The sequence below is a fragment of the Sciurus vulgaris genome, assembly GCF_902686455.1.
Source record: "Sciurus vulgaris genome assembly, chromosome: 4".
Lineage (NCBI taxonomy): Eukaryota > Metazoa > Chordata > Mammalia > Rodentia > Sciuridae > Sciurus > Sciurus vulgaris.
In genome coordinates, this window is record NC_136464.1 from 90,929,265 (window position 1) to 90,955,693 (window position 26,429).

A 26,429-nucleotide genomic window follows, 5' to 3' on the forward strand; every position below is an offset into this window, starting at 1 on the left:
TCTGAACTCCCTTTCTGACATTTCTTCTGCTGTGCTGTCATTGGGTTTTATTGATATAGTATCTAGGTTTGTTTGGCACATTTTCTTCCCTTATTTTCTCATATTGGTCAGATGTCAGTGGGACTCTGATATTGCAGATTTCCTCTATTGCTTATAGTGACCCTGTAGTTTTCCAGTGTATCACCTCCCAGCCTTCAGTAGCCTGAAGTCTTGGAGTAACTTGATAATACAGTGCTTCCAAGAAAGCTGCCCTTAGCCTGCTCCTGGTTTCAGGACTTGGAGCTGGCTCTGTGTAGAAAGGCTCTCACTGGGGGGCCTGCTCCAAGAAGCTGGCCATGTGGGAGGAGCCCACCTCTGAAGTGTCCAGGGCTGCCTGGAAGAGACTCTAGCTGCCCTGCCCTACTCTAATAAGCTTCCCGAATCCGGGCCTGCCGCCAGGCCGAGCTTCACCGGGTGTGGGAGACTCACCCTGTGGTTCTATTTTAGTCCAAGTCTCTCAATGCCTCCCCTTCTTGAATCCTGGGTTCTTGAGTGACTGGAGATGCAGTCACCCTCTAGTCCGTCATCTTGGATCGCCCCATGGAAAAAGCCTGAGGCCATAGGGGGCAGGGCTGCCTGGAGAGGTCTCTGGCTGCCCTGCCCTGGTCCCAGAGGCTGCTTGCAGGTCAGAGTTCTCCGCTGGCTTGGGAACTTGTGGCTGGCTCTCACTGGGCAGTCTGCTCCGAGAAGCTAGCCTAGAAAGGTGCTTCCCACCGGAGGGAGCCGGGCTGCTTGGGGAACTTCCTGGCTGCCCTGTCCTGGTCTCTGAAGCAACCTGCAGGTGGGCCGGACCCTGGCGCGTGCTGGCTCAGGGACTTGGAGCCGGTTCTGTGCGGAAAGGCTGTCATTGCGGGGCCTGCTCCGAGAAGCTGGAGAATCTGGCCCTGTGGTAGGAGCCCACCTCCGGAGTACTCAGGGTTGCCTGAGGGAGACTCTAGCTGCCCTGCTCAACTCTAATAAGCCGCCTGAATCTGGGCCTGCAGCCCGGGCCAATCTTCACCGGGTGGGGGAGACTCACCCCGTGGTTCTATTTTAGTCCGAGTCTCTCAATGCCTCCCCTTCTTGAATCCTGGTTTCTGGAGCAACTGGAGATGCAGTCACCCTCTAGTCTGCCATCTTGGATCCAAAAGTAATATATTCTTAAGGCATAGTTTTGGTAATTAAACCTTAAATTTTGGCAATTCTGTATGTGGTGAATATTCTCATTTGTATTTTTATTTTATGAAAGGTATATTTTAATAAATAGAAATTATTAAAATAAGTCAGTCATATTTCTGTAAGTTTTTGTTCATCATCAGTGTTTTGTGTATCTTATCCAATATATTTTGTTACTGAAAGTTTTAAAATATATCCATCTATATTTTTGTTGTAAAATTTTACATTTATCTTTGATAGTTAAACCCTGTATTAGTGAGCATTTCACTGCTATGATTAAAATACTTGACAAGAAATAATTAGAGTTAGGAAAAGTTTATTCTTTGCTCACAATCTCAAAGGTTTGGTCCATCATTACGCATCTCTGTTGTTCTGGGCCTGAACTGAGGCAGAATGTGGCAGAAGGTCACAGCAGGGGAAAGTTGCTCAGGTTGTGGTGGTCATGAAGCAGAAAAAGAGAAAGGAGGAATCAGAGGGACAAGATATTATCCCCATGTCTATGCCCCAGTGATCCATCCCCTCCAGTCTGCCCCATCTACCTACAGTTACCACCTAGTACAGTAATCCTTCCAAATTATTAATCCATCAAATGGATTAATCCACTGATCAGGTACAACTATTACAATCTAATTATTTTACCTCCGAACATTCTTGCGTTAACACATAACCTTTTGAGGAATACCTCATATCCAAACAATAAGAAACCCTTAATCCATTTTGAATTGGATCAATTGAATCGTATTTAGGAGAATAACCTATGAATTTCTATTAGTTTAAGCTCTTTTTTAAGAAGAGTACCTTCTCAGCCAGGTGCAGAGTTCATGCTAACAATCTCAGTGACTCTAGAGACTGAAGCAGAAGTATCACAAATTCAAAGCAAGCCTCAGAAACTTAGTGAGGACCTCACCAAATTAATGAGACCCTGTCTCAAATTTAAAAATAATAAAGGCTGGGGGTGTAATGCAGTGTTAAAGTGTCCCTGAATTCACACCACAGTACCAATAAGTAAAAAAAGGAAATAAATTTAAAAAGAAGAGTATCTTCTTTTTTCCAATAATCTACTATACCACCTCTGTCATTTCCCCAAAATCCATATATCTCAGGGTCTCTAATATTCCTATATTAATACTACATAGTTTAAAATCATTATACTTGCATTTATAGCAAAAATTCCCTGCCTTTGCCTTTTTTCATATTCTGGAGTCTTGGTTTTTATAAGATTTTATAGAAGATCAGATTGAAAATTTGAATGGATTTACATTGAGTTTGCAGAACAAAATAATTTGAAGAAATTGACATTTCTGTAATTACTTGGATTTATGCTCATGGCATAGTTTTCTATTTTTTAGAAACATTTAAAATCTCAATAAAGTTTAAAAAACTTCAAGAGGATGGACGTTCAAGTCAGTTGCATAGTTGCTTCTGTTTGCTTATGGGATGAATGATTATAATTCCTTTTCTCAGTAAATTGTCTGACTCTCCACATCCCCTTCTTGCACATCACATGTTAATATTTTACTATAATTAAAAAATTAAAAATAGTGTATTTTTACAGAAAATATGTACATATCTGCATGTTTTTATAAAATAGCATTTATTTCTAAATCTCTGTGAATAAAGTACTTCCAGGAGAGATATCAGAAAGGAAAAGAAGTGAATTTTCACAATATTTAGTTGAAAAGTATTTGCATTTTATGATTATTAAATTTTTAATTTAAAATAATAGAAAATTGAAACTAAATACAAAAGCATAAAACACTAGTGACTGTTTGATGTTCTTATGTAAAATGTAGAACTATAGCCATAAATTTGTAGAGTTCTTATTTGTCTGACTTTAACTCTTGACTTTGGAAATTATCAACAGTTGTAAATACAAGCTGTCAGATTCATACTTGAAACTTAGAATTAAAATCACCTAAGTAGTGGGTGTACAAACAGTAAGTTACAAAACCTATATGCACAAGTGACATTGGGGGTCAACCAAGGCTACCAACCACTACTTCTGATATCCTTTAAAGAATTCTTTTTCCTGTCTTTCAAGGCTGAGGTTCATTTTTCTCACATTGCATTAGAACATTATTGGGCAACAAAAAGCATGCGAGTCATAACCCTATCTCACCATATTCAGGTTAGTGCTAGACAACTCCCCAGTTACACAGAAGCTAACCCCCAAGATGGAAGATTGTCACCTCCTTTCCTCTTCAAGCAACTTTCCGGTTCCAAATTTCATCAGTCTCTTTTGCAAAACTGCCAATAAAATTTTATCTCTAATCTTTTTATTTATTTTGGATAAACATGATGTATGATTTCCCCAAACACTGCTAATTTTATGAAGCTTCTCCTTGTAGTTCTGTACAGAGAAAGAAAGTCATTCTGAAGGTGTTATAATAGGTCCTTGGACAGTGTGGAGTTTGGGTTAGCATTGAAATGTAATCAAAAATAAATTCTATTGTTTGTTAGGATGCTTACATTGATTTTTCTCCACTCTAATTTGCACCTGATCTCAGTAAAACTTGATCTTTATAGTTAATGTTCCCAAGGAAAATTTAGAATTTTCTGCAAATGAAATAACTGCTAAAGGGGTGAAATCCAAGAATTGGATTTTAAATTCATCTGAGGCATAGGTTTATTACTTATTTGATCTCAGTCTACAAAACCCACAAAGTCTTAACAGTTATGTGACAGGCAGGTCTACCTATGTACCTGGATTGCTGTAATCAGGGGAAAGCAGTGGAAGGTAGTATTTAAATAGCACTGATAATATTGGTGGGGTACTTCCCATGGGCCTTGCCCTAATTTGGGTGCTGGGCCATAGGGATAAAGAGATATAGAATCTAAATTCTGCTCCATCATGGGATCTGTGACTTGGGCAAGTTCACTGATGTGCTTATTTCTAAAATGAAGATATATAAATAATTTGCCTGGTAGGATCCTTGTAATAGTTGAATGCCTGATGAATTTTAAATGTTTAACATGGCACCCTGCACAGAGAGTAAGACTTTGATAGTATTTTAATAACGTCCTATAGACTGGCCTGAGTGTGATTTTGGGTATTCATTTATGATTCAGAAAATCCAGCTAGTTTACTTCACATGGGTCAAAGGGCATGTTAATGAATTTTCATTTAGCTTAAGGCTGTAGTTCAATCATTTCCCTTCAAATCTTCTTGCATTGTCTCTCACATGAGCTTTTGAGGGATACCACATCTAAACCATAACAGTCACATGTTTGGGTGGGTATTGAAAAATATAAGAATGTGGCTCATGAAAATCTATAAGGAAAATGATATTGAAGAAGCATAACTTTGAAGAAGATGAGAAAGATAAAGGAAGATAGCATTCATGTAGTTGGTCCTATAGGATCCAGAAAGAGATGGGACCCTTTTTTCAGAGTGATCAGACTGTAATCACCCATTTGCTAATACACAAAAATGTGCAGGTATAAATGAAATAATAACTGCACACCAATTACAACAGATTGATAGTGCTGACAGTTTTGTATTTGGGATGATTCTGAAGGTACATTTGATATATCTTGAATTTCAGTGATAACTGATTAATTAATAGGAAAACCATAGCATAAAGCTGTATATTTGCTTTTACAACCATGTATCTTTATCCTAAGGGATAAATGTGTGGTTTAACAAATGAAAACACAACCCCAGGGCAATGGAATTGAATGGTGTACAAGGGACAGTATAAGGAGGCCCAGTGTGCCTTTCAGCTGGCTTTGACCTATGTGCCCCTCCAGGAGTAGACAGCAGTGTGCAGATAATACCAGCCCTAGCCTGAGAGATGCTTTCTGTGATGAATTGGCAGCAGAACAGCTATAATCACTACATTCTTACTTCTGCCTTTTGTATTCAACTGCACAACCTGAGGACAAGGATTCAGCTTTTTATTTGGATGTGTATTAATGCTTGCTATGTGAAATGTCATCATTATTTTCAAATAACCTTTCCCTTGAAGATAGAAACTGTCACCCTTGACAAAACTGAGCAGTCCAAAGAGATCAATATTCAGACTCCTTTCCAGATGTTGTAAAGAAATGAGTGAGTTCCCAGAATGCTTTACATTAATTTCACAGTGAGATGCAAGAGGGATTTTTTTTTCTCACTCCAGTCAACAATCTGTTAACGCTCTGAAGCATAAGGCTAGGAATTCCTTCCACAGAAGGTTTTGTTCTATTGACTATCACGTGCATGCTATTCTTATTCAGGGCAACGATGGAATCTTGTTTAACTAGCCAACTACTTTTCTTTACAGAACCATGAAAATGCTAAAATTTGATGTTGACTTTTACACCATGGAGTGGTACTTCCTTTTATATATTTTAAAAAATTGTTGTGAGTCTATAAACTATGTGACAAAATTATAACTTGGTGAGGGAATCTTATCTTTTCTTCATCTCTGATTTAATAACGTACTGTGTCACCCTCTGAGGCACAGGTGGGCATATCTAGGGTACAATTACTGTACACCTAAGAAGTCAATGTTAATGCCAACAATGACCTTAGAATTTATTCACTGATCCCTAATAAAATCTGGAGAAGTTATGCCTCATATATAGCAGTGTTAAATGCAATTATAGACTAAGAATAATCTGATTTATGCTTGATTTATTTAATAGCAAAATGGTTTCCAGAAATCAAATCACCAAGTCAAGTACTCTTAATATGATATACCCACTGTTAACCTAAATCTTGCCACTTCTTCTTTATTTTTCAGAAGGGAAAGAAAAGGAGAAACTGTAATTTTTACTTTTAGCATACACGATGAATATAACATCCTGTTAAATATCACTATACATATCCATCCAAATACTCAAAATGTCAGTACAAATTATATATGATCATCAGCGATTTTATTTTATGTTAGGAAAGTGAAATCAGAATAACTATTTAAGATTGCCCAATATCCCACAGTAAGCACCCTTACGCTTGCTCCTTATCTTTCTATTATCTAAGTTTGCACTAAAAGGAGAAACCAGGGATTCCTCTGGTTCTCCTGCAGGCATGACTCGAGTTTTGTCTAGAATCTGGGAATAAATGCCAGGGTTCTACTTTTTTCCCTATTAGTCTAATCCATGGTTGCCATGCATGGGAAGAATAAAAAGAAAGTGTTGGTAAGATAAGCCACTGAGACAGAGGGTTCTTTGCCTCTCAGTGGACTCTGCCATCGCTGTGGCACCATGGCACTCAGGGTCCATTTCCCTGCTGCCCCCCATTTGCAGTGGAGCAAGCTTCTCCATGCTGACCATCCACATGACTCATGCTTATTTTCCTCCACTTCATGACTCTGTGGCAGAACACCTGGCTTCACTAACTGCCACTGACTTTGGCCTTATAATATCCCCATTGACTCACCACCAGTGTTATTTCTGCTTCCTCATTAGTCCATGTCAGAAATTAACCTCAGCTCCCTGCCTACCTCTGCCTCATCACTGTGTCTGGCTCTGTGATGAGGTTCATCTTACTGGCTCCCTCAGGACTGTGGTGATGCTCACTGATGGAGGTATTTTCGCTTCTTTGAATCATTTAGCTAGAATTCAAAAAAGGTACTCTCTTTTCCCTTTTCTTGTTCACTTTTTCTGATTTCCTCTGCTACTTTCCAGGGTCACAAAAAAATAGGTTGATTTTGGTCTGTCCCTTCTGAGGAAATCTTGCTGGGTAATTGTCCACAGGTATGTAAACACAGCAGGAAAAATTAAGCTTGTTCTTTCAAACATCTTTTCCCCTAGTTATGATCAATAAATCTCTCAGACACCTCATCTTTTTCTTTCCCCAGAATGCCTTTCATACAAGTCAGTGGGGCCATTTCCGGAGCCTAAAAGACATGTGAACAAATTTTATAAGTTTTATTTGGGAGAAACTTCATGGAAAGACTGGATACACATTTTTTATATGTTTCTTATTTTTTGTTGTTTTGTCTTGGTTATTTATTTGTTTTTATTTGTTTTCTGGTACTAGGAATTGAATCCAGGGACTCTACCTCTGTACTAAATCCCCAGACTTTTTAAAGTTTTATTTTGAGATAGGGATTGCTAAATTGCTTAGGTCCTCACTTAAGTTGCTATGGCTGACCTTGAACTTGCCTCAGCCTTGAGTGGCTAGGATTACAGGCATGTGTCACAGTGTCTGGCAGATATAATTATGATTATTCATAATTTTTCATATCTTAGGGTATAACAGTACTTACTATAGCAGCTACAATTATCATAGTGAGCAAAGTTGAATACATCCTTCAAATGAAGTTGCTATACAAATATTTAAATAATAGAAAAGCTCAAAACATAGGACCCTTCCAAATAGGCCATTTAAGATGAAATTTGTAATGGTTTTCATGGTAAAGATTCTTCATCTCTTTTGTTAGATTGATTCCTTGATTCTCTTTCTTTCTTTCTTTCTTTCTTTTTTTTTTTTTTTTGAGGCTATTTTTAATGGGTATAGTTTTCCTAATTTCTCTTTCATCATTGGTGTATAGGAATGCAGTTGATTTATAGGGGTTAATTTTATATCCTGCTACTTTCATGAATTTATTTAGGAGTTCTAGAAGTTTTCTGATGGAGTCTTCTAAATATAGGATCATATTGTTGGCAAAAGAAGAGTTTGAGCTCTTCTTTTCATATTTATATCTCTTTAATTTCTTTCTTCTGCCTGATTGCTCTGGCAAGAGTTTCAAGGACTCTGTTGAATAGAAGTAGTCAAAGAGAGGATCTCTGTCTTGTTCCAATTTTAGAGGGAATACATTCAGTTTTTCTCTGTTTAGAATGATGTTCCCTTTGATTTGACATATGTAGTTTTTATAATGTTGAGGTATGTTACTACTATCCCTACTCTTACTAAGTGTTTTAAACAAGAATGGATGCTGTATTATGTCAAATGCATTTTCTGCATCATTTTGAGATAATCATATGATTCTTGTCTGTAAGAGTATTTATGTGGCGAATGACATTTGCTAATTTCTGAAACTATAGTACACTGAAGAAAGAAATTGAAGAAGAACTTAGGAGATGGAAAGATATCACCTGTTCTTGGATAGGTACAATTAATATCGTCCTAATGACCATACCACCAAAAGTTCATATAGATTTAATGCAATTCCTACTAAAATTCCAATGACCTTATTCATAGAAATAGAACAACAGTCATGAAATTTATTTGGAAAAATAAGAGGCCCAAAATAGCCAAAGAAATACTTAGTGAGAAGAACGAAGCAGGATGCATTACTACACAAGACATTAAATTATACTACAGAGCTGTAGCAAAAAAACAAACAAACAATAAAAAAAAAAAAAAAAAAAAAGCCAGCATGGCCTTGGCACCAAATAGGCATGGACCAATGGAACAGTATAGAGGACACAGAGACAAACCCACATGAATAGTTATCTTATATTAGACAAAGGCACCAAAATCCTATGTTGGAGAAAAGATTGGGAAAACTGGAAATCCATATGTAGTAAAATAAAATTGAACCCCTATCTCTCACTCTACACAAAATTCAACTCAAAGTGTTCGAGGACCTAGGCATTAGACCAGAGACTCTGTGCCTACTAGAAGAAACTATAGGCCCAACCTTCCATTATGTCAGCTTAGGAACCAACTTCCTCAACAAGACTCCTAAAGGGAAAAAAATATATAAAAAATCAATAAATGGGGTGGTATTGAACTTAAAGCTTCTTCATAGCAACGGAAACAATAAAGAGTATGAAGAGAGAGCCTACAGAATGAGAGAAAATCTTTGCCACCTGCACCTGAGATAAGTCATTAACTTCCAGGATACACAAAGAAAATCACAAAACTTACCACCACAAAAACAAATAACCCAATCAATAAATGGGAAAGGAACTATATAAATATTTTTCAAAAGAATAACAGTCAACAAATATATGAAAAAATGTTCAACATCTCTAGCTACCAGAGAAATGCAAATTGAAACTACACTGAGATTTCACCTCACTCTAGTCAGATAGGGAATTACCAAGAATACAAGTAGCCAGGTGTGGTGGTACATGCCTGTAAAACCAGTGGCTCAGGAGGCTGAGACAGAAGGGTCACGAGTTTAAAGTCAGTCTCAGAAAAAGCAAGGTGTTAAGTAAATTAGTGAGACTCTGTCTCTAAATAAAATACAAAATAGGTCTGGGTATGTGGCACAGCCGTCGAGTGCCCCTTAATTCAATCCCTGGAACCTGCACCCTCAGATAAAAAAAGAATATAAGTAACATTAAATGTTATTGAGGATATAGGGAAAGGTAAACTCATACCTTGTTGGTGGGAGTGCAAATTAGAGCAACCACTCTAGGAAGCAGTATGCAGAAACCTCAAAAAACCAGGACTGGAACCACCATTTGATCCAGTTATCCCACTCTTGTATATACCCAAAGGATTTAAAATTATCATACTACAGTGATACAGTCACATCAATGTTTACAGCAGCATAATTCACAATCACTAAGGTGTGGAACCAACTTAGGTGCCCTTCAACAGATGAATGGTTAAAGAAATTGTTGTACATATACACAATGGAATATAACTCAGGTATAAAGAATAATGAGGATGGGGGCTGTGACTCAGTGGTGGAGTGCTTGCCTTGCATGTGTGAGGCACTGGGTTCAATCCTCAGCACCACACAAAAATAAATAAAATAAAGTTTACAAAATGTATAAGAAAAAGAATGACTTTATGACATTCACTAGTAAAGGATGGATCCGGAAACTATCTTGCTAAGTGAAATAAACCAATCCCCGCCCCCCCCAAAAAAAACAGTTGAATGTTCTCTGACATGTTGATGCTAATCCACAACAAGGAGGGCTAGGAAGAACAGAGGTTCAGTGAATTAGATAAAGGGGAATGGAGGGAAGGGAGTGGAGATAGGAATAGGAATGACAGTGGAATGAATTGGACGTAGTTTCCTACATGCATATATGAATACACCACAGTGAATTGCAACACTGTGTACATTCACAAGATTGGAATTCTAATTAGCCTATGATATACTCCATGATTGTATAAATATGTCCAAGTAGAGTCAACTTTCATCTATAACTAAAAAAGAATAATTTAAAAAAGAAAGTCATAATGGTGATATGGGTCATTAAAGAGGATTGTATCAGGGTCTAGCCTAAGACAGAGGAACAATGAATGAAGAGATTGCAGGAAACTAGTAAATGAAACTAACATGTAGATTGTGATGTGAGTTTTAGTGAAAGGATACTACTGTTTCAGATACTGGGATAATGGTGGTCAAGGGTCCAATAGTCTTAGTCTTCATGAAAGCAGAAAACTATATTTTCCATTAATGAAAGAAGTTCCCTTCAATTCCCTGATTACTTTACTTCCCGTCTATGTGCTCTTCCTCTGGTAGTTTTACTTCCTGAGTTGTCTGTTCTGTCTTTTGCTTTACTGTGGACTAGACTGGCACCTGTAAATGGGTTCATTCCTTTGTTGTCATTTTACTTATTTGGTTTTTACATGTTGTTCACATTTTGTTCATTTTGTTCACATTTTGTTTCAATTAGGATGCAGTGTCTTCCAGATAAGTATTTAATGATTCCTCATTGGCAAATGTTCTTGTAGCTTTCATGAAAAAAGGTATGATCACAGCTCGTGTAGTCTATATAAATCAAATGGCTACTTGGATTCACCACATCCTGTACACAAGCAACTGTCTGTTATACTGATTGTGGCTCTCCTGTCCTGATCTATTTTCTTGGAATTTTTTCAAATATAGTCTCAAACTGATCAACAGATAACAAACAAAAGTTCTCAGTGAGCAAAATAAATAATAGTGGGATTAAAAACTTTGGAAATTCCTAAATGTAAAGTTAAAGCAAGCATATATCCATTATTGCAACAAATCATGATTTTTCAGGTTTTTTTTTTTTTTTTTCTAATTTCCTTCTATGCTGAAACATTTGGATTAATTTTAAGCCAAATCTCTTTTGAGGAAGTTAAAAATTATTTAAAAGATCTTGGAAAAAAATAAGAATCACTTAAAACTTAGCATATCTTTCAAGATCCAGGAGGAAGAAAATCATTATCAGTGTACATAGAAAAATACCAGTTAAATTAAGGTGATCACCCACCTTATTTTGACAGGTTAAATAAAAGGTCATGTCCGGTGCCTTCACTAACTTTATTTCTGAATCAATCTTTCCTCCTGGCTTAAAACCTTAAATCTCACTACATCATTCAACCACTCTTTCTATTCCTTATCATGCCCAAGTTCAAATAGCTTATAATTTCTCTTTTTTATTTTCATAATAAGATTCTAATAGGACTCTGTGGACTTGCCTATACTTTTGTATTCTTTCCATCTACCACATTCATTACATACCAATCTTTCTAAATTGCATACATAATCTTATTCTTTTCTGTGGATTAATTTTATTGATTCAAATTAATTTTCATAAACTATTTCTAAGGTATTTGAAATATTATAAGGCTTCCTTTCATCTTCTGTATGTCTTTCCCCTGCCCCACATGCACCTATAACCCAGGCATTCATGATCATCTGTTATTCATTACAGTTAACATGCAAATCCTCTTGATATTTTGTCTAAAGAATGTTACATGCCTTCCAATAAATTCACACCTGCTTCTCTGAGCAACATGTCTGAAAACTTTCTAAATCGATGACAAGAACTTCAGAGAGAGGATTTCCATGTCTGGCTTGGCTCTGCAAAACAGATCCTTGTCCTGTAACAAAGAGAATGTCACTCTTCTTTCTCCACCAGCATTGGAACAATAGGCTATATGAAGGTAGTGAGAGGGTGAGTTCGTCTCCCTTTTTTATCTCCAGCACTTATTATAGTGTCTGGTACATAGCTACTAGCTAGCTAGTGGTCAAAAAAAAAAAAAGGTATTCTGAATAAATGACAAACTACATAGTTTAAACATAACAACTTCCAGAACAATTTCTTTAGACTGTGCAGCTCAATGCAAAATTTTAGTAAAAGATAATGGGGTTTTACTCATGGCTAGACCTTTGGCTTGAATGCATACCATCCCTCTCATGATCAAGACCTCCTTGAAGATGGGATACATTTATCTTTCTACCCAATGATTTAGTATGTGTTTTACTCTTGGTTCAGATATTCTCTTTCTTCATTTTACCCTTCATATTTTCAGTTCAATGAAGGCCTATGGGAGACATAGGAATTGGAAGCACTCTTGACATCCTTTATGAAATAGAATTTGAATGTAAGACAAATCATAGAAATGGTTCAGGAATGAAAAGGACTTAAGCATGGGACAGAATTTGAAGTCAGGAAATGAGCTGGAACAACTTTTATTGGCAAGAAAAGAATGTAAAAGGAATAAATAATCACCTGTATGGGTCCATTCATTTTTTCCTTAATTATATGATAAGCTCCTATCACATTCTAAGCAGGTCTGGGTGCTGTGAGAAGGTAGCCAATAAGCAGAGCAAAATCTCTGCCCTGTTGGAGCTAACACAGGTAGAAGAGATTGATGGTAAAGAAACGAACAAGACACGTAGAGCGACAGATGACAAAGATTGCCATTGGAAAAGACAAAATAAACCAAAGTAGAGGAAAATGCATTACCAGAGAGAGAAATAAAATTTTATTTATTTATTTATTTTATTTTATTTTACATGTGTTCAAGGAAGTTCTTACTGAAAAGAGGCAGTTGGCCAAGGAACTGAAGGAAGTTTGTTATTCGTGGTGTTAGTCTATGCTGTCGTAGCAAATTAACTATTGAATTTCAGGGATGATGCAACCAAAGATCATCCCTTGCTGCCATTGCCTATTGTTAGCAGTGAGTGTTGGTAAGGTGCTGTGCTCCACAGTGTCATTTAGGCACCACTGCTGACTGCAGCTTCACCTGCTCGAGCTGCTCAGGAATATTTATTCTCTATATCAGTGTTTAAATGCTTTAGTCTCAAAATCACACTTATTCCTTCTGCCCATAGCCTCTTGATCAAAACTAATCCTATGGCTCAATCTTATAAGAAATTTTGATATATTAGTTTCCTTTGGCGGCTCTAACAAATTTCCACAACCACAGGGGCTTAAAGCAACCCAAAGTTTTTATAATATAAAAACAGTATTGGCACTGTGTCCTTTGCAGAAGTTCAGGGAGAAAATTCATACATGACCTTTTCCAGCTTCTAGAAACTGTTCTCAAACAGTGGCTGTGGTTCCATTTCACACAGATTTTCCTTTGTTTTCATCATAACGTTCTCCAACTTTTCCTTCTTTTCTCCCTCTTATGAGGACGCTTATGATTACACTGGGCTCTCCTGGATGATTCAGAACACTACTCATCTCATGATCTGAACACTCTGCAAAATAGCTTTTTCCATGTAAGGCAATGTGTATACAGGTTCGGGGGATTAGTACATGCATATCTTGGGAGAAAGAGTTTATTCTGTCTATGACATGATGTGAAATGGCAATCTTTACTACTGGAATAGAGCAATGTAACTATGTGGATCAAATAAACATCATAGATAAGGGAGCAATAATTTAAAAAAAAATCTGTTTCAGGCAAAGCAAGGAGACCAGTGTGGATAGACTAAGTTTAGGAGGGAGTGATAGCAGACAAGAGCAGAAAGGTAAATAAGATCTAGGTGGGAGATAATGAGGGGCCTTCCTAGTAAACCAGGATGAGGATTAATGCCCTGATCCTAACTAATACTGAGAGTACTGTCCAAATGGTGAGTAGCATAATTTGAGAATAGCTTGAAGAGTTGAAATACAAACAAAAACAAGTCAAAAAAGAATATGGAAAGCAATAGCAGGAGCTAAGGGTGAGGTCCTAGGACTCATCCAGCTAATCCTGTTAACTATTCCATCTAATGTTTACTATAATTCAAGTTTTTCTCATAAAGGCCCAGCAAACTCTGGCACATGGAAATTATGTATAGAAGAATTGAGACAGTTTACCTATTCAGCTACTTTCTAGAATATTAGGTCAGATTTATTCTCAAACTTCCATCAAAATAATTAAATATGCATGGTCATTCATGAGAGAGTAAGTTTATTTATTGTTCTACATATATTAATCTAGAACATAGATGAAGAAAGGTCAACACAATGCTGTCAGAAATAGGACTGTATAGAGGGAAAAGAGGGGTGGGAGGGGTAGGGGGGAAGGGAAAAAATAACAGAATGAATCAAACAACATTACTCTATGTAAATTTATGATTACACAAATGGTATGCCTTTACACCATGTACAGAGAAACAACATGTATCCCATTTGTTTACAATTAAAAAAAAGAAATAGGAATTTGCATATACTATTTTAATTCACCAGAATTGAACTAATTACAGACAACACCAACATTTTCTCCCTTTGACTTGATATTTAACCAACAAACTAGAAGACTATAAATAGCATCAATAACAGACGACTTTTGGTGTTTGCTGATGTTATTGAGAACATGAGAGTGTAGATATTTATGCTAAACAAGGATTACCTGAGGGGTAATCTTATACAATTTCTGTAGATAAGGAATCTGAATTCAGAGAGATTAGAACTATTCTTGCTCTTATGAATTGCATATCCAGGGATCAAAAGAGATATTCTGATAACATTGCCCACCTTCTGGCCATTATTCTGCATGTATTCCATAATCTGAGGTCTGCCCCCATTGCGAACAACAAATTTGTATGCATCTTGTAAATTACCAATTATTTAGTTGTTCATTGATGTTATAATTATAAAAAACATTTTATATTCATCTATAATCCTCAGCTTGTAGAAAGGTACTTATTCAATGAAGAACATTATAATCCTAGAATTAAATATCTATGACTATAAAGAAACATACTTTATGTAGTTCTCTGGTCATGGAAGCAAAAAGTGTTTTCAAATTTAAGCTCATTTTAACTTTTTTTTTTCCCACAATATTGTCTAAACTCTTTTGAAAGTTATTTTTACTAGGCTCTTTAGTCTCCTGGGGGAAACAAACATCCTACTTTTGCTTTTCACTGAATAAAATTCATGATTCTCGATTTATTTGACCTAATTTTAAAATAATTATGGTATCTTGGGTTTTGTGATCAAGTTTATGGTATATCTCCTTTTCTCTCATTCTTGATTTTATCCAATTAATCATATCCCTCTGGACTACTTCTTTTCAGTATTCAGATGCCTATGTTTCTTTGATAAAGTATTGACATTTAATCTGTGGGTGAGTCTAGAGAGAAAAAGAGATGCATAGAGTAATGGAGACCTTGCATTCCAATACGCTTGGAGCAAGTCAGGTGCAGTGGCTCATGCCTGTAATCCCAGTGACTCAGGAGACTGAGGAAGGAGGATGGAAAGTGCAAGACAAGCATGGGCCAAAGGGAGAGACTCGGTCTCAAAATAAAATTCACAAAAAGGGGGCTAAGGGTGTTGCTCAGTGATAGAGCTGCCCTGGCTTCATCCCCAATCCTGAAAAAATGTTATTATAAAATCACTTTAAAAATTTAAACATTTTTCAGAATAAAAATCATATACCTGTCTTTGGTTACATGTAACTGTTTGTTGTTTGTTTTGTTTTTGGTACCAGGGGTATTCAGCCACTGAATCACATCCCCAGCCCATTTTCTATCTTCTTTTTAACATTTGTGACAGGGTCTTGCTAAGTTGCTTAGGGCCTCAATAAGGTTGGCTTTGAACTTGCCATCCTCCTGCTTCAGCCTCCCAAACTGAGGACTCATCACAATTTCCATTTACTGGGACTTGCACAAACTTTTTTATTTTTTTGGTGCCAGGGATTAGACCCAGGGTTGCTTACCCACTGAATCACATCTCCAACCCTTTTTATTTTTATTTTGAGACTGGGTCTCACTAACTTGTTTAAGGCCTAAGTTGCTGAGGCTGGCTTTGAACTTGTGATCCTCCTGCCTCAGTCTCCGGAGCCACTGGGATTACAGGCTACCACACCTGGCATCAAAACTCCTTAATATTTGCCCTTTTTCTTTTGCTTTTGAGGGACAGTAATCTTAATTCTTAGCTGTTTGAGTTTCTATGCCCACTTGTGGTACTAGCAGCAATTAAATCAGAGACATATCCCTTTCCTGAATTCATTCCAGTATGTGGAACTTAAAGAAGCAATTGAATCCTGTACTGCCAGAAGTTGTGTACTGAAGTTAAAGTCTTTCTGGTTTTCACATTTAAAATTTTCTTATGCAAGGAAATAATGGAGCCAGACATCTTTCACCATATGAGTTGTATTTATTGTGCAATTAAAAGAAGAGGGGATTAAAATATAAAACAGCTCTTTCTAAAGCTGTTCATATTAATATATTTTATCCTAAAAATAAGAGTTTGAAATAGTTTATTTACTTTTTAAAAAACTTCCAACATTGACTAGAAGGGACTAGTCCAGGTGTGAAAGCAACAAGAGACTGCACACAGATATACCCAAACTACATTTTTCAAAGTTAATGTTGTGCGTGTGGGTTATATCATAGGCCTTAGGAATGAAAGGAAGAGGGTTTGCCATGCTTATGTAGCAACGGATCTTGTATCTCCACTTTGGACCTGAGTGACAGTAACATGAGTTGGGAAATGAAAATAAAGCAGTTGTACTCCCTGACTTAACTGTGCAAAGCCCAGGGCTGAGGACTAATAAATTGTGCTATGAAAAACAGAAGAAAATTTGCCAAGTCTAAACATAAGGCCTATTTTACAAAGACATAAGAGGAAATAAAAATAAGCAGAATGATGAAGTGAGAGACAATTTCTGAAGTGCTAACTTGGAAGAAAACAAATTCTGTGACAATAAAGACAAGAATTTGCAGAATATAGGCCTACATAGCTCTAGCTCTGCAGATTTGTGTAATTTGGTGAATACTTATGTTTCAGTAAATTATCTTTTACAATGTACAGAGGAAGTGCTATTATATCACATATCTGTTATTTAATAAATGTCCTGTGGATTAAGAATTAGAATAGGTTATAATTTGTTCTTGCTGTCCATTCATTATCATCCAGTGCTTTTACTTTATAGTTACTAATCAATCTGTTTATCATCTATGTTTATCAGCAAAAAGCAAACCCAATTCTATTGCTAATATTAAAAGGTTATTGGTTACCAAAAAACGAAACAAAAGATACTGCCTCAGATTACCGTGTTTTTAAATTTTCTGGGTGATAGAATTTTCATTTATTTTCCTACCCACAAAAATGCCTTGACCTGAGCTTGTTTGGAATTTAATACATCCACACTTTCATAAGATTTCAGTTTTTAAACACTTCTTAGAGACGATCTGGCTAATGGCAGGATGACATTGGTCATCTGTTTTCCTCAAATTATACATTACTCTAGCTGCCACAAGATATACTGAATAGAGAAGAAAGCTACAAACAATGAAATCCCAGGAAATAAATGCTAAATATATCTTCACTTCAAGAACAGGCTAATAATGAGCTCATTTAGCTATATACACCATTCATTTGTCATGCAGTATATAGGACCATAATGCAGCACTTATATTGTTATTTATATTTCCATGTGTATGAACTGCCTAGACAGCTAGACCAGAAGGTTTCACAGGAAGATGTATTCCTTATTTGAATGCTTAAATTTTGGTAAAATTGCCTATATTATTTAGTAGGAGGTAGATTTGGAATACACACACACCCACATACTACATACGTACATATATGTGTATTTCATCCTATATGTTAAAGGAAAGACCAGAAGGTACTTAAAATATAAATTATTTTACAAATAAAAAGAAAAATATGTAGTAATATATAAGAATGTACATCTATCAAAAAAAAAAAAAAAAAAAAGGAATTTGAAGACTCAAAATAATTCAGTTACCCACAGCAGGCATTCTGGAATGTCCTCCTACATTAAATGCTAAAATGTGAACAAAGACACTAAAAGCAGTTGTAAGAACTGCATAATAGCCACAAAAGAGAACTTTGAAATCACAATTGAAATGAGATCTGAAGTGGACGTCAAGTCTTTGTATAATGTCACCATCCAGTCAAGGCAAGCCTTGGAAAGTAGGAAATAAGACCTCTATATTATACAATGTATTAGCCTGTTCTGTGTTGCCCATGACAAAATACCTTAGGCGGGGTGTTTTATAAAGAAATAAAGATTACTTAGCTCACAATTCTGGAGGGCTGAGGGCTTATGACTGTCTCTGCTCTGCTGTAGTGAGGGACTCATGGTACATGGCATCACAATAACAGGAGTGCATGTGGAAGACACATGCAGAAGAATTCAAGGGAAATGCTATATTGCAAGACCTGCAGCTGTATCTTCTGGGGGTAGTGGCTCATGACATAATTACCTTCTATAGTCCCTACCTCATGTTGCACCAACTCAGCACAGCACACAGGAGACCACCTCTACAGCACATGAACCTTTTGGGACAAACTATAGCAAGCATGAATCTATTCATGAAGGGTGTGTAGCCCCAAATCAATGACAGTGGAAGGATAAAAAGAAAATTACTATAGAGACTGGAAATACTAAATATAATTTCTCACACAAGTTTCTACTTAAAAGCCTTCCTGTTACAGGCTTAATGTTTAAATACACATCATGTGTTAAGTGGAAGACTTCCAAAACAACATCCTTAATCAAAATTTCCTTGGGATCCATGAAATTCTACTTTTGTTTCTGGAAATTCAATATATGTTTTTATTATTATCTATACCTCTTAAAAGAAGGAGCTCAGATATTGATTTTTATCATTTTATTATTTTATATTTTTTAAAACTACTGAATTTAAAATATAAGGACTTGGCACTTGCAAATAAAGCTATAGGAAAAGGATATTTTAACCCTACAGAAAGTTGGTATCCATGTACTAATAACAAACCAATAGACTTCATGTTAAAAGATTTATTAAGGAAAAATTGTCAATGTATAATGATAATCAGTTCACCAAGAAAACAAGACTTCTAAATAATTATGTGCCTCATATTGGAAGCTAAGATAGCTTCCAAATACATAGAGCAGAAATATATATAATAGCACGGACAAAGTTTCATGAAAAACGATCAAATTCATCATTATGATGGTAAAGAAAAATTCTTGGAATGGAACAGAAAGAGTGAGTTAAGGACACAGACATGCTAAACAACATGTTAAACAACAGATATGCTAAACAGTTCTCACCAATAAGAGTCAACAATTTTTCTCTAACTCATAATGAAGTTTTTCCTTTTAAATGGAACATGTGGTACTCCATAAACCTCAATAAATTGTAAGGAATTGGTCATAAGATCATACTCTGTAGCATTCAATCATGTAGTCAAAAACTAAGAGATAATTTAAATGAACTCTTATATTTGAGAACTTTAAAGTTTCTTCACATAGGTTTTGGATTGCGTAATAAATATAATAGGTACTTTGTAGATTTAATGGAAAATTAAAAGATAAAATAGTAAAATATATGAGATTCAACTAAAGAAAATTTAAAGAAATTTTAAGGGCTTAGTAGACTAATCATCCAGCTTAAGGAGTCAGGGAAAAAAAAAAACAGTAAAAATCACAAAGTAGAAGTTCATATAACATTAAATATCATAAAGCACTTATACAAAGAGAAAAATAGCTACAAGTATGTCATTTGAAAAGACTACATAGAAAAATCTTGGGCAAATTGATCAGGAAAAACGAGAAAGGGACTACTGATCATCATTAGAAACATCATATACAGTTAAAACATAAGACCTAGGAAAGATAAGGATATTATTTTTAAAAATATCTGAAAAGTAGATGAAATAATATGAAAGCAAAACAAATATTGAGTATTTAATGAGGGAGAGTTTTCTAGAATATCCTTTTCTACTATAATGTGATTGGAAGAAAGTAAAATCAGTTTTGAAAAAATACCCAAGACCCAGATGGTTCTAAGAATTCGTTTCAATATTATGTAAACTATTTCACTGAGTGAAAAGAGTTAAAATTCTTCCCAATTAGTCTTAGAAGAACACTATATCAACATCAGACAAGGACAATGTATGAATGTCAGAGTTCTCCAGAGAAATAAGACCAGTAGGAAGTATATACTGAAGGCAATGTGTCACAAGGAATGAACTTCCCTGATTACAGAGATGAGCCAGTCCCAGAGTCTGCAGGGTGTGTCAACAAGCAGAAGCCCCAGGAGAGACAATGATGTACACTCTATGCTGAGTTCAAAGACCACAGAATCAGGAAGAGTGATGGTGTCCCTATCCTAAAGGATGGGAATCTCAAGAAGCAGGAAAAGATGATGCTTTAGTTCAAATTTCTAAGTATGAAACATCCACTCTTCCAGTTTGAAGACTGTCAGAAAACAGGAATCTCTCTTACTTGGGAAGCCACACCTTTTTGTTCTGTTGCCAGAACCAACTGATTGAACAATGCCCACCAACATCAGGGAGGATAATCTGTTCCTCTCGATCTACCAACTTAAATGTTAATTTCATTCAAAAATACCCTCACGGAAGCAACCAGAATAATTTTTTTTTTTTTCAAATATGTGGGCAACCAGAGGCACAGTAAAATTGACACATATAATTAGACATCGCAAAATAGAAAAATATTAACACTCTCACTCATGAATATACATGCAGAAAACCCTAATTGTCAAATCAAATCTAACAATGCATATAATTTTATATCTATCTGTATCTAAGATAGATGCAGATATAATTTATTTCTTTTAAGCAAATTTAAACATTAAAAAGTATTTTCATTGTAAAATGCAGAAAAAAGGTAGCATTTAAGTTATATATAAAATTATTTTAAAAATGAAATTAGAAGGAAATGTACACAATCTGGTTCTAAAATCAGTCAGCAATGTTAATCTTTTTGATGAATCCCATTTTCTTTCAGAATCAGAAATAAGGCAATAATAGCCACTATTAATGCTTTCTTTAAAACTGGTACCTCTCAAATGACATTCCTTCAGTGAACTGAGATAAGAAAAATAAATATGTGAAGATTCAAATCAAAGTAGGTGCTTATACATGAGCCCAATGATTATCTCCTCTAGAAATTTAAGTAAAAGAATGTAGCAATTTTGAGGATATTAGAATACGCATATTATATTTTTAAAAGATTTAAAAATATGTAATTTGCTTCCAAGTTAATTATAAAACTGTCTAACAAACTTGAATGTAGTTATGGAAAAAATTAACACTATAGAAAGGGAATGAGGTTTAAAGGACTGATACACTAAATTAGGATGATTACATCTTACAAATGCCAATTCTTCATAATTTCTGAATAATTCAATGTGATCGCAACCAGAGGAAACTGAAAAGATAGTTCTAAATTGTGTGTAAAAGTGTAAAGTGCTGATAATAAAGTGACCCTGGATAAAAACAGGGTGTGTGTACTACTTTACTATAGGTCAGGATATATCATTAAATGGTAGAAATTTAAATACTATGGTAAAAGAAAATGATTGATATAGTCCAGAGCAGCAAAATCAAATCTGGATGCATCATGTTGAATACTTGAAAATGTATTGTGTAAGTGAGCTGGCAATGTAGAAGGACTGGGAAAAGAAGATGTTTCAACTGTTGAAGTAATTGCTTCCTGTAGGAAAAAAATATTAATTCGCATTTACCATAATAATTCACATTCCAAGTGAATTAAATAATGCAAAAATAAATTTAAAAATTATATTTTATGTGTTTGTTTTTATGTGTTTGGTGAAAGGAAAGAGTCAAAAAGTACTTAGTAAAATTGCTGGCATTAAACTCCAGTGGAAAAAAAAATCCAAGGATAACAGACAGAGCAAAGACACCCATTCAGAAAAGGTGGAAAATATTTACCACAGTTACAAGATAAAATCCAGTATATATTAAGATGGTCTGTAAATCAATAAGAATAAGACAAACTTGTGCACACAGTCACACACACAGATAACCCAACAGAAAGCATAACAAAAGTTAAGCAATTCATGGAAGAACATAAGTGACCAATAAACATCTTTTTTTTTTTTTTTTTTTTTGCAAAACAATCGGAAAAAATTTATTGTACTGAAATGTGTACATCCTACTATTAAAAAAACAAAGTAGCAAATTTGCTGGTGCCATAATTTATTTAACCTGTTTTACTGGGACAGACTAATAGTCAATGCCAACTCAGTATAATTTCAAGTTTGATGAGCTTGTATTTTACCCCACTTCTAAAACCTGATGAATTTTAAATAGCACACAGCATTAAATTGACATTTATTGTTCTATAAATCATGAGACCCAAAGGAATGCTAAATAGACAAAACTCTCATAAAACAACTGAGAAACTTGCTTCTTTCCGAACCAAGTGACTAGTACAAGAAACGTGGTCACACAAAAGCAAAGGGAGAAGGACAAAAAGGAAAACTCTCCTTCTACGTGGCCTATAGGAGTAACATATTTCCAAACCTAAGATGAAAATAATGAGACAGTGCTTCTTTGTAGCAAATAATTAACCCCTTTATGAATAAAACCAAAGGCCAAAGTTTTGACCTAGTGAAGTCATTTGTCTTCTGGGAGAGATTTCAGACTTACAATTAATCATTCCTATTTCCACCTGAACAAAGATGAGGATCAAATGGTACATTCAAGCCAAAAGAGCTTAGTAAACAGATGCTGTAATTGAAAGGTTTAAAAATTCAGTCTGCTACACCACGGGGCTCAAAAATGCTTGTTGATGAATTCTGGGAAGGCTCTGAGCAAAGGGAGAAGCAAAAGAAGAAAACAGAGGATTCCTTTTGGGGGGGAAAAGTATGCTAGCAAGCTCTTTATGAAAGATTCATACTTTAAGTAAAAGTCATTGTGTGGTTATTAAGAACCTCTCAAACACCAGAATGTTTATTCATGATTGTACATCTGAGAAGAGACTAAGGGATTTTTTTGGGGGGTACATTTTAGTGTTAGATTTATGATATCTAGTGTTTCCATGAATGATTTCATCTTGTTCATAACAAAGATCCCTTAACACCAAGTCAGAAGCTACCAACAATAAAACTTTGTGCCCCCTACCTACATCAACTATTTCCAATGTCTGGGGTGGGCCTTTAAAAATGCTTAAGGACAGGAGGGCATGGGGTGGAGAAAGAAGGAAATGAGAAAGAAAACCAGGTTTAAAAGGCAAGGAAGCTTCAAAAAATGAAAACCAGAAACTAAAATGCTAAAATTGGAAGCAGAGGCAAAAAAAATTTTTTTCAATAAATCTGTGACAAAGCAAAAACACAAGTCTATTAGGATTTACACTGATCCTCTCAACAAGGTACTCCTGATAATGCAGTTTGCTTTACGCCCATCTTCCTGGCTTGGATCCTCTCCAGTCTGGCATGATCATTTCAGACCTATACCCTTAGACATGATTTCTCCTGAGGTGCCGAGCCTCTTACCTGACCACCACCGCCACATCAACACAGTCCATCTCTCTGCTGATGGATTCCTTTCTGGCTCCACAATTGCACTGTCCCCCATCTCCTCCCCAGGTCAGAATAAGGTTCAGGCAATAAAAACCAAACTGGCACAGAAAGGTAAATGCCCATGGTTAAGTTTTACATTCATTTCCAAACTACATACAGTGTAAAAAGCCAGCAAAGGCTGCTTCTGGGAACTGTATCTACTGGCCTCTGCCACAGCAGGCAGCCATGCCTGCCCCCAGGCCTCCAGAGCGGGATGCATACTGTCCCGACATGCTTGCTCTCACGAGTATGCTTGGCTATGGCAGTGACAGTGAGATTTGCCTCTCATACAGCTCATTAGAAAGGTCACCTGTGTTTTCAATATGAAACATTTCATATGGTAAAATCCAATCCCAAGACTTCTTGGATTCAGTCTTTACACACTTTTAGCATGACTTTATTTGGTACTGGATATAGTTCAGTCTACATAAGACATCACTTCAAAATTATGTGGATACCATCATTATTTTCAGCTTTTACTGTAGAGAATAAAAAACAACTCTCATCTTGAAAGTTCTGAACCATCTGATCACTAACAAGAATGTGGATGCCAGTGGGACCCTGTCTGTAAACCTGGTTAATTTGATGGAGAGGAATATTAAACACCAACGCAAGTTTTCGAGCAACTTCTGAGGCAACCATTTCTTTCAAGTAGATTGCATGGTAAATGTAAGGCGTCCCACTGCCATTCTCACCTCCACTGCCTGCAGCTTGCCGCTGTGCTTGCAGCGCAGCGCTACTCGGCTGCTCCTGGCAGACATAGGTGGTTAAGCAAGGCCTAACTGACCTAAATTAGAAGTTTTGTTTTCTTGGCAACAAACCCAGTGGTCTTCAAGAAATCAGTACTGCCCATGTGCATTGCTACCAGTCTTTCAGTCTACCTCTGCCCTCATCAGTGCCTGCATCATATCTGGGCCTGCCCTTGACTTCAGTGAATTATAGAGCCGAATTCCATTGGCTGCACCGCAAATTTGAACTAAATCTTCCTTTGTCAGTTTTAATAAGTCGGCACCTGAAAAATTAGAAAACAGTCTTGTGTAGGAAGAGAATCTGTTTTTGAGCAGCCACTGCTGTGTTTCCTGGGTTGTATCTGAAGGTTGAATTTGTTCACCAGATGCCTGTAAAACTCCATCTCCCTGATTTGGGGAAGAATTGCTGTCTGGGACACTGCAAGTGCTCTGCTGGGAAGAGGTGAAAGTGGGCGCTGGTGAAGGGCTGTTATTCGCATAGGTTGTGGGGGTATGAGGCCACGGAGAACACTGTGAACACTCTGTATCATAGGATGGCTGATACTTTTCTTTGTCATGAGCTGTTCTCTTTTCCATCTTTTCTCGATCAGTTTTTTGTTTTCTGTCCGCACCTTTAGGCTTAAAAACTTTAATTTGGCAACTAGCCGAGTGAAGATGATCTGTGTATTCTCCATTTTTATTCTGCTTAAAGGCGTCAACCTGGATCCTGAAAGGTACTCCCTTTTCACCACCATGTTTCCGTGGAGTAAATTCTGTGCTGATGCAGTGTAGCTGAATAAAAGCAGATGTGCGTTTTGCAGGGTCCCACAGAAATTCAACTACGTTTAACCGACTTGGAATTGTCCTCCTGTCGAATATTCCCACAGACATTGGAATATCTAAATCAAGAAGTCTGTCTCCTGGGCGATTCCATTTCCAACCTTCAAGTTGCTGATGCTCTGTATGTTGTAGCCGTCTGTCATGGAATACAGCCCTTATGATGCTCTTTACCAATTTTCCACTGATCTCAGGCATATCTCCCATTTTCCGATTATCCAACATCCGAATTTCCTAAGACTGACCTTCAAGTAAGTGAGTGTTTCATCATGCAGTTTTACTGCTGGTGATGTGGCAGCACACATCACATATTGTGAAAGGGTGGGTGTTTCGTTTCACCATCCAATGGAAGGCTGGGATCTTCCTGCTTGAAAATGGGCAATGCCAACACATCACTCATGCTGTAGGCACCGGCGCCCAGCTCCTGCCAGACGCCCGAGAGGCTGGCATGGAAGTCGCGCACCAGCCCAGACTCAATCACCTCGTCCATCTTGAGTACCCAGGCCATCTTCCGGGCGAAGGGGCCCAAGCTCCGCGGGCGCGTCCTGGGGGAAGGCGCCGGTGAAGCCTCCAGCGGCAGGGCGAGTGGTCACCAGCGGCAGCCCGGGAGGCAGTGGAGTCGAGAGCGGCCAAGGCCCAGCTGGCAGGGCACAGCGAGCCGGCGAGAAGTTGCAGCGGGAGCGACCCGGCAGCCGGCAGCGCCTCCCTCCCACAGACACCGGCCCCGCGCCTCATGCCGCCGCCGCCGCCGCCGCCGCCGCCGCCGCCGCCGCCGCCGCCTGCCCTCTGCGCAGCTCCCGATGCAGCCGCCGCCGCCGCCGCCGCCGCGGCCGACTGCCCTCTGCGCAGCTCCCGATGCAGCCGCCGCCACAGCCCGCCCCGCCCCACCCCGGGGTCCTGGGCCCAGCCGGCTCCCACGAACTCCGCGGGGGCGAGTCCTAAACATCTTAAGATTCAAAATTTCAAGAGTAATCATGAAAATGTGAAGTAATTAAATCACACGTGGAAATAAAATTGATATTTGGAATAGAAATTTTTTCTTCCTTTCAGTGAGTGAATGCCAGGTGTAGGAGAAGATGTAAAGCAATGGGTACTCACACGTACCCCTGAAGAGAAGCTGGTGCCACCTTTCCAGGGCACAAATGGGAGACAACGTAGCAACACTGAAGGCCTGCAGACTATGGCCAGCAGTTTACTCCAAGGCATAAACTTAAAGAAACACTCTTATGAGTATTTCAGGAGACTTGGACATAAATATTTATTTATAAAACAAAAACAAATCTAAAAG

At 37.1% G+C, this 26,429-nt stretch overlaps 1 protein-coding gene and 1 long non-coding RNA gene across 2 annotated transcripts in view; one reads left to right on the forward strand and one right to left on the reverse strand.

Annotated features, from left to right (window-relative positions):
- Nucleotides 1-26,429, forward strand: part of LOC306660608 — a 601,149-nt gene that overhangs the window by 257,567 nt on the left and 317,153 nt on the right. The window lies entirely within an intron of this gene.
- Nucleotides 23,834-25,876, reverse strand: LOC306659230 (upstream-binding protein 1-like; the record flags this gene model as incomplete). Its single annotated transcript, XM_079136648.1, is given in 5 exon segments — nt 23,834-24,358; nt 24,493-25,375; nt 25,378-25,455; nt 25,458-25,654; nt 25,657-25,876. Coding segments are annotated over 5 exon segments (1,725 nt in total). The 3' UTR covers nt 23,834-24,011.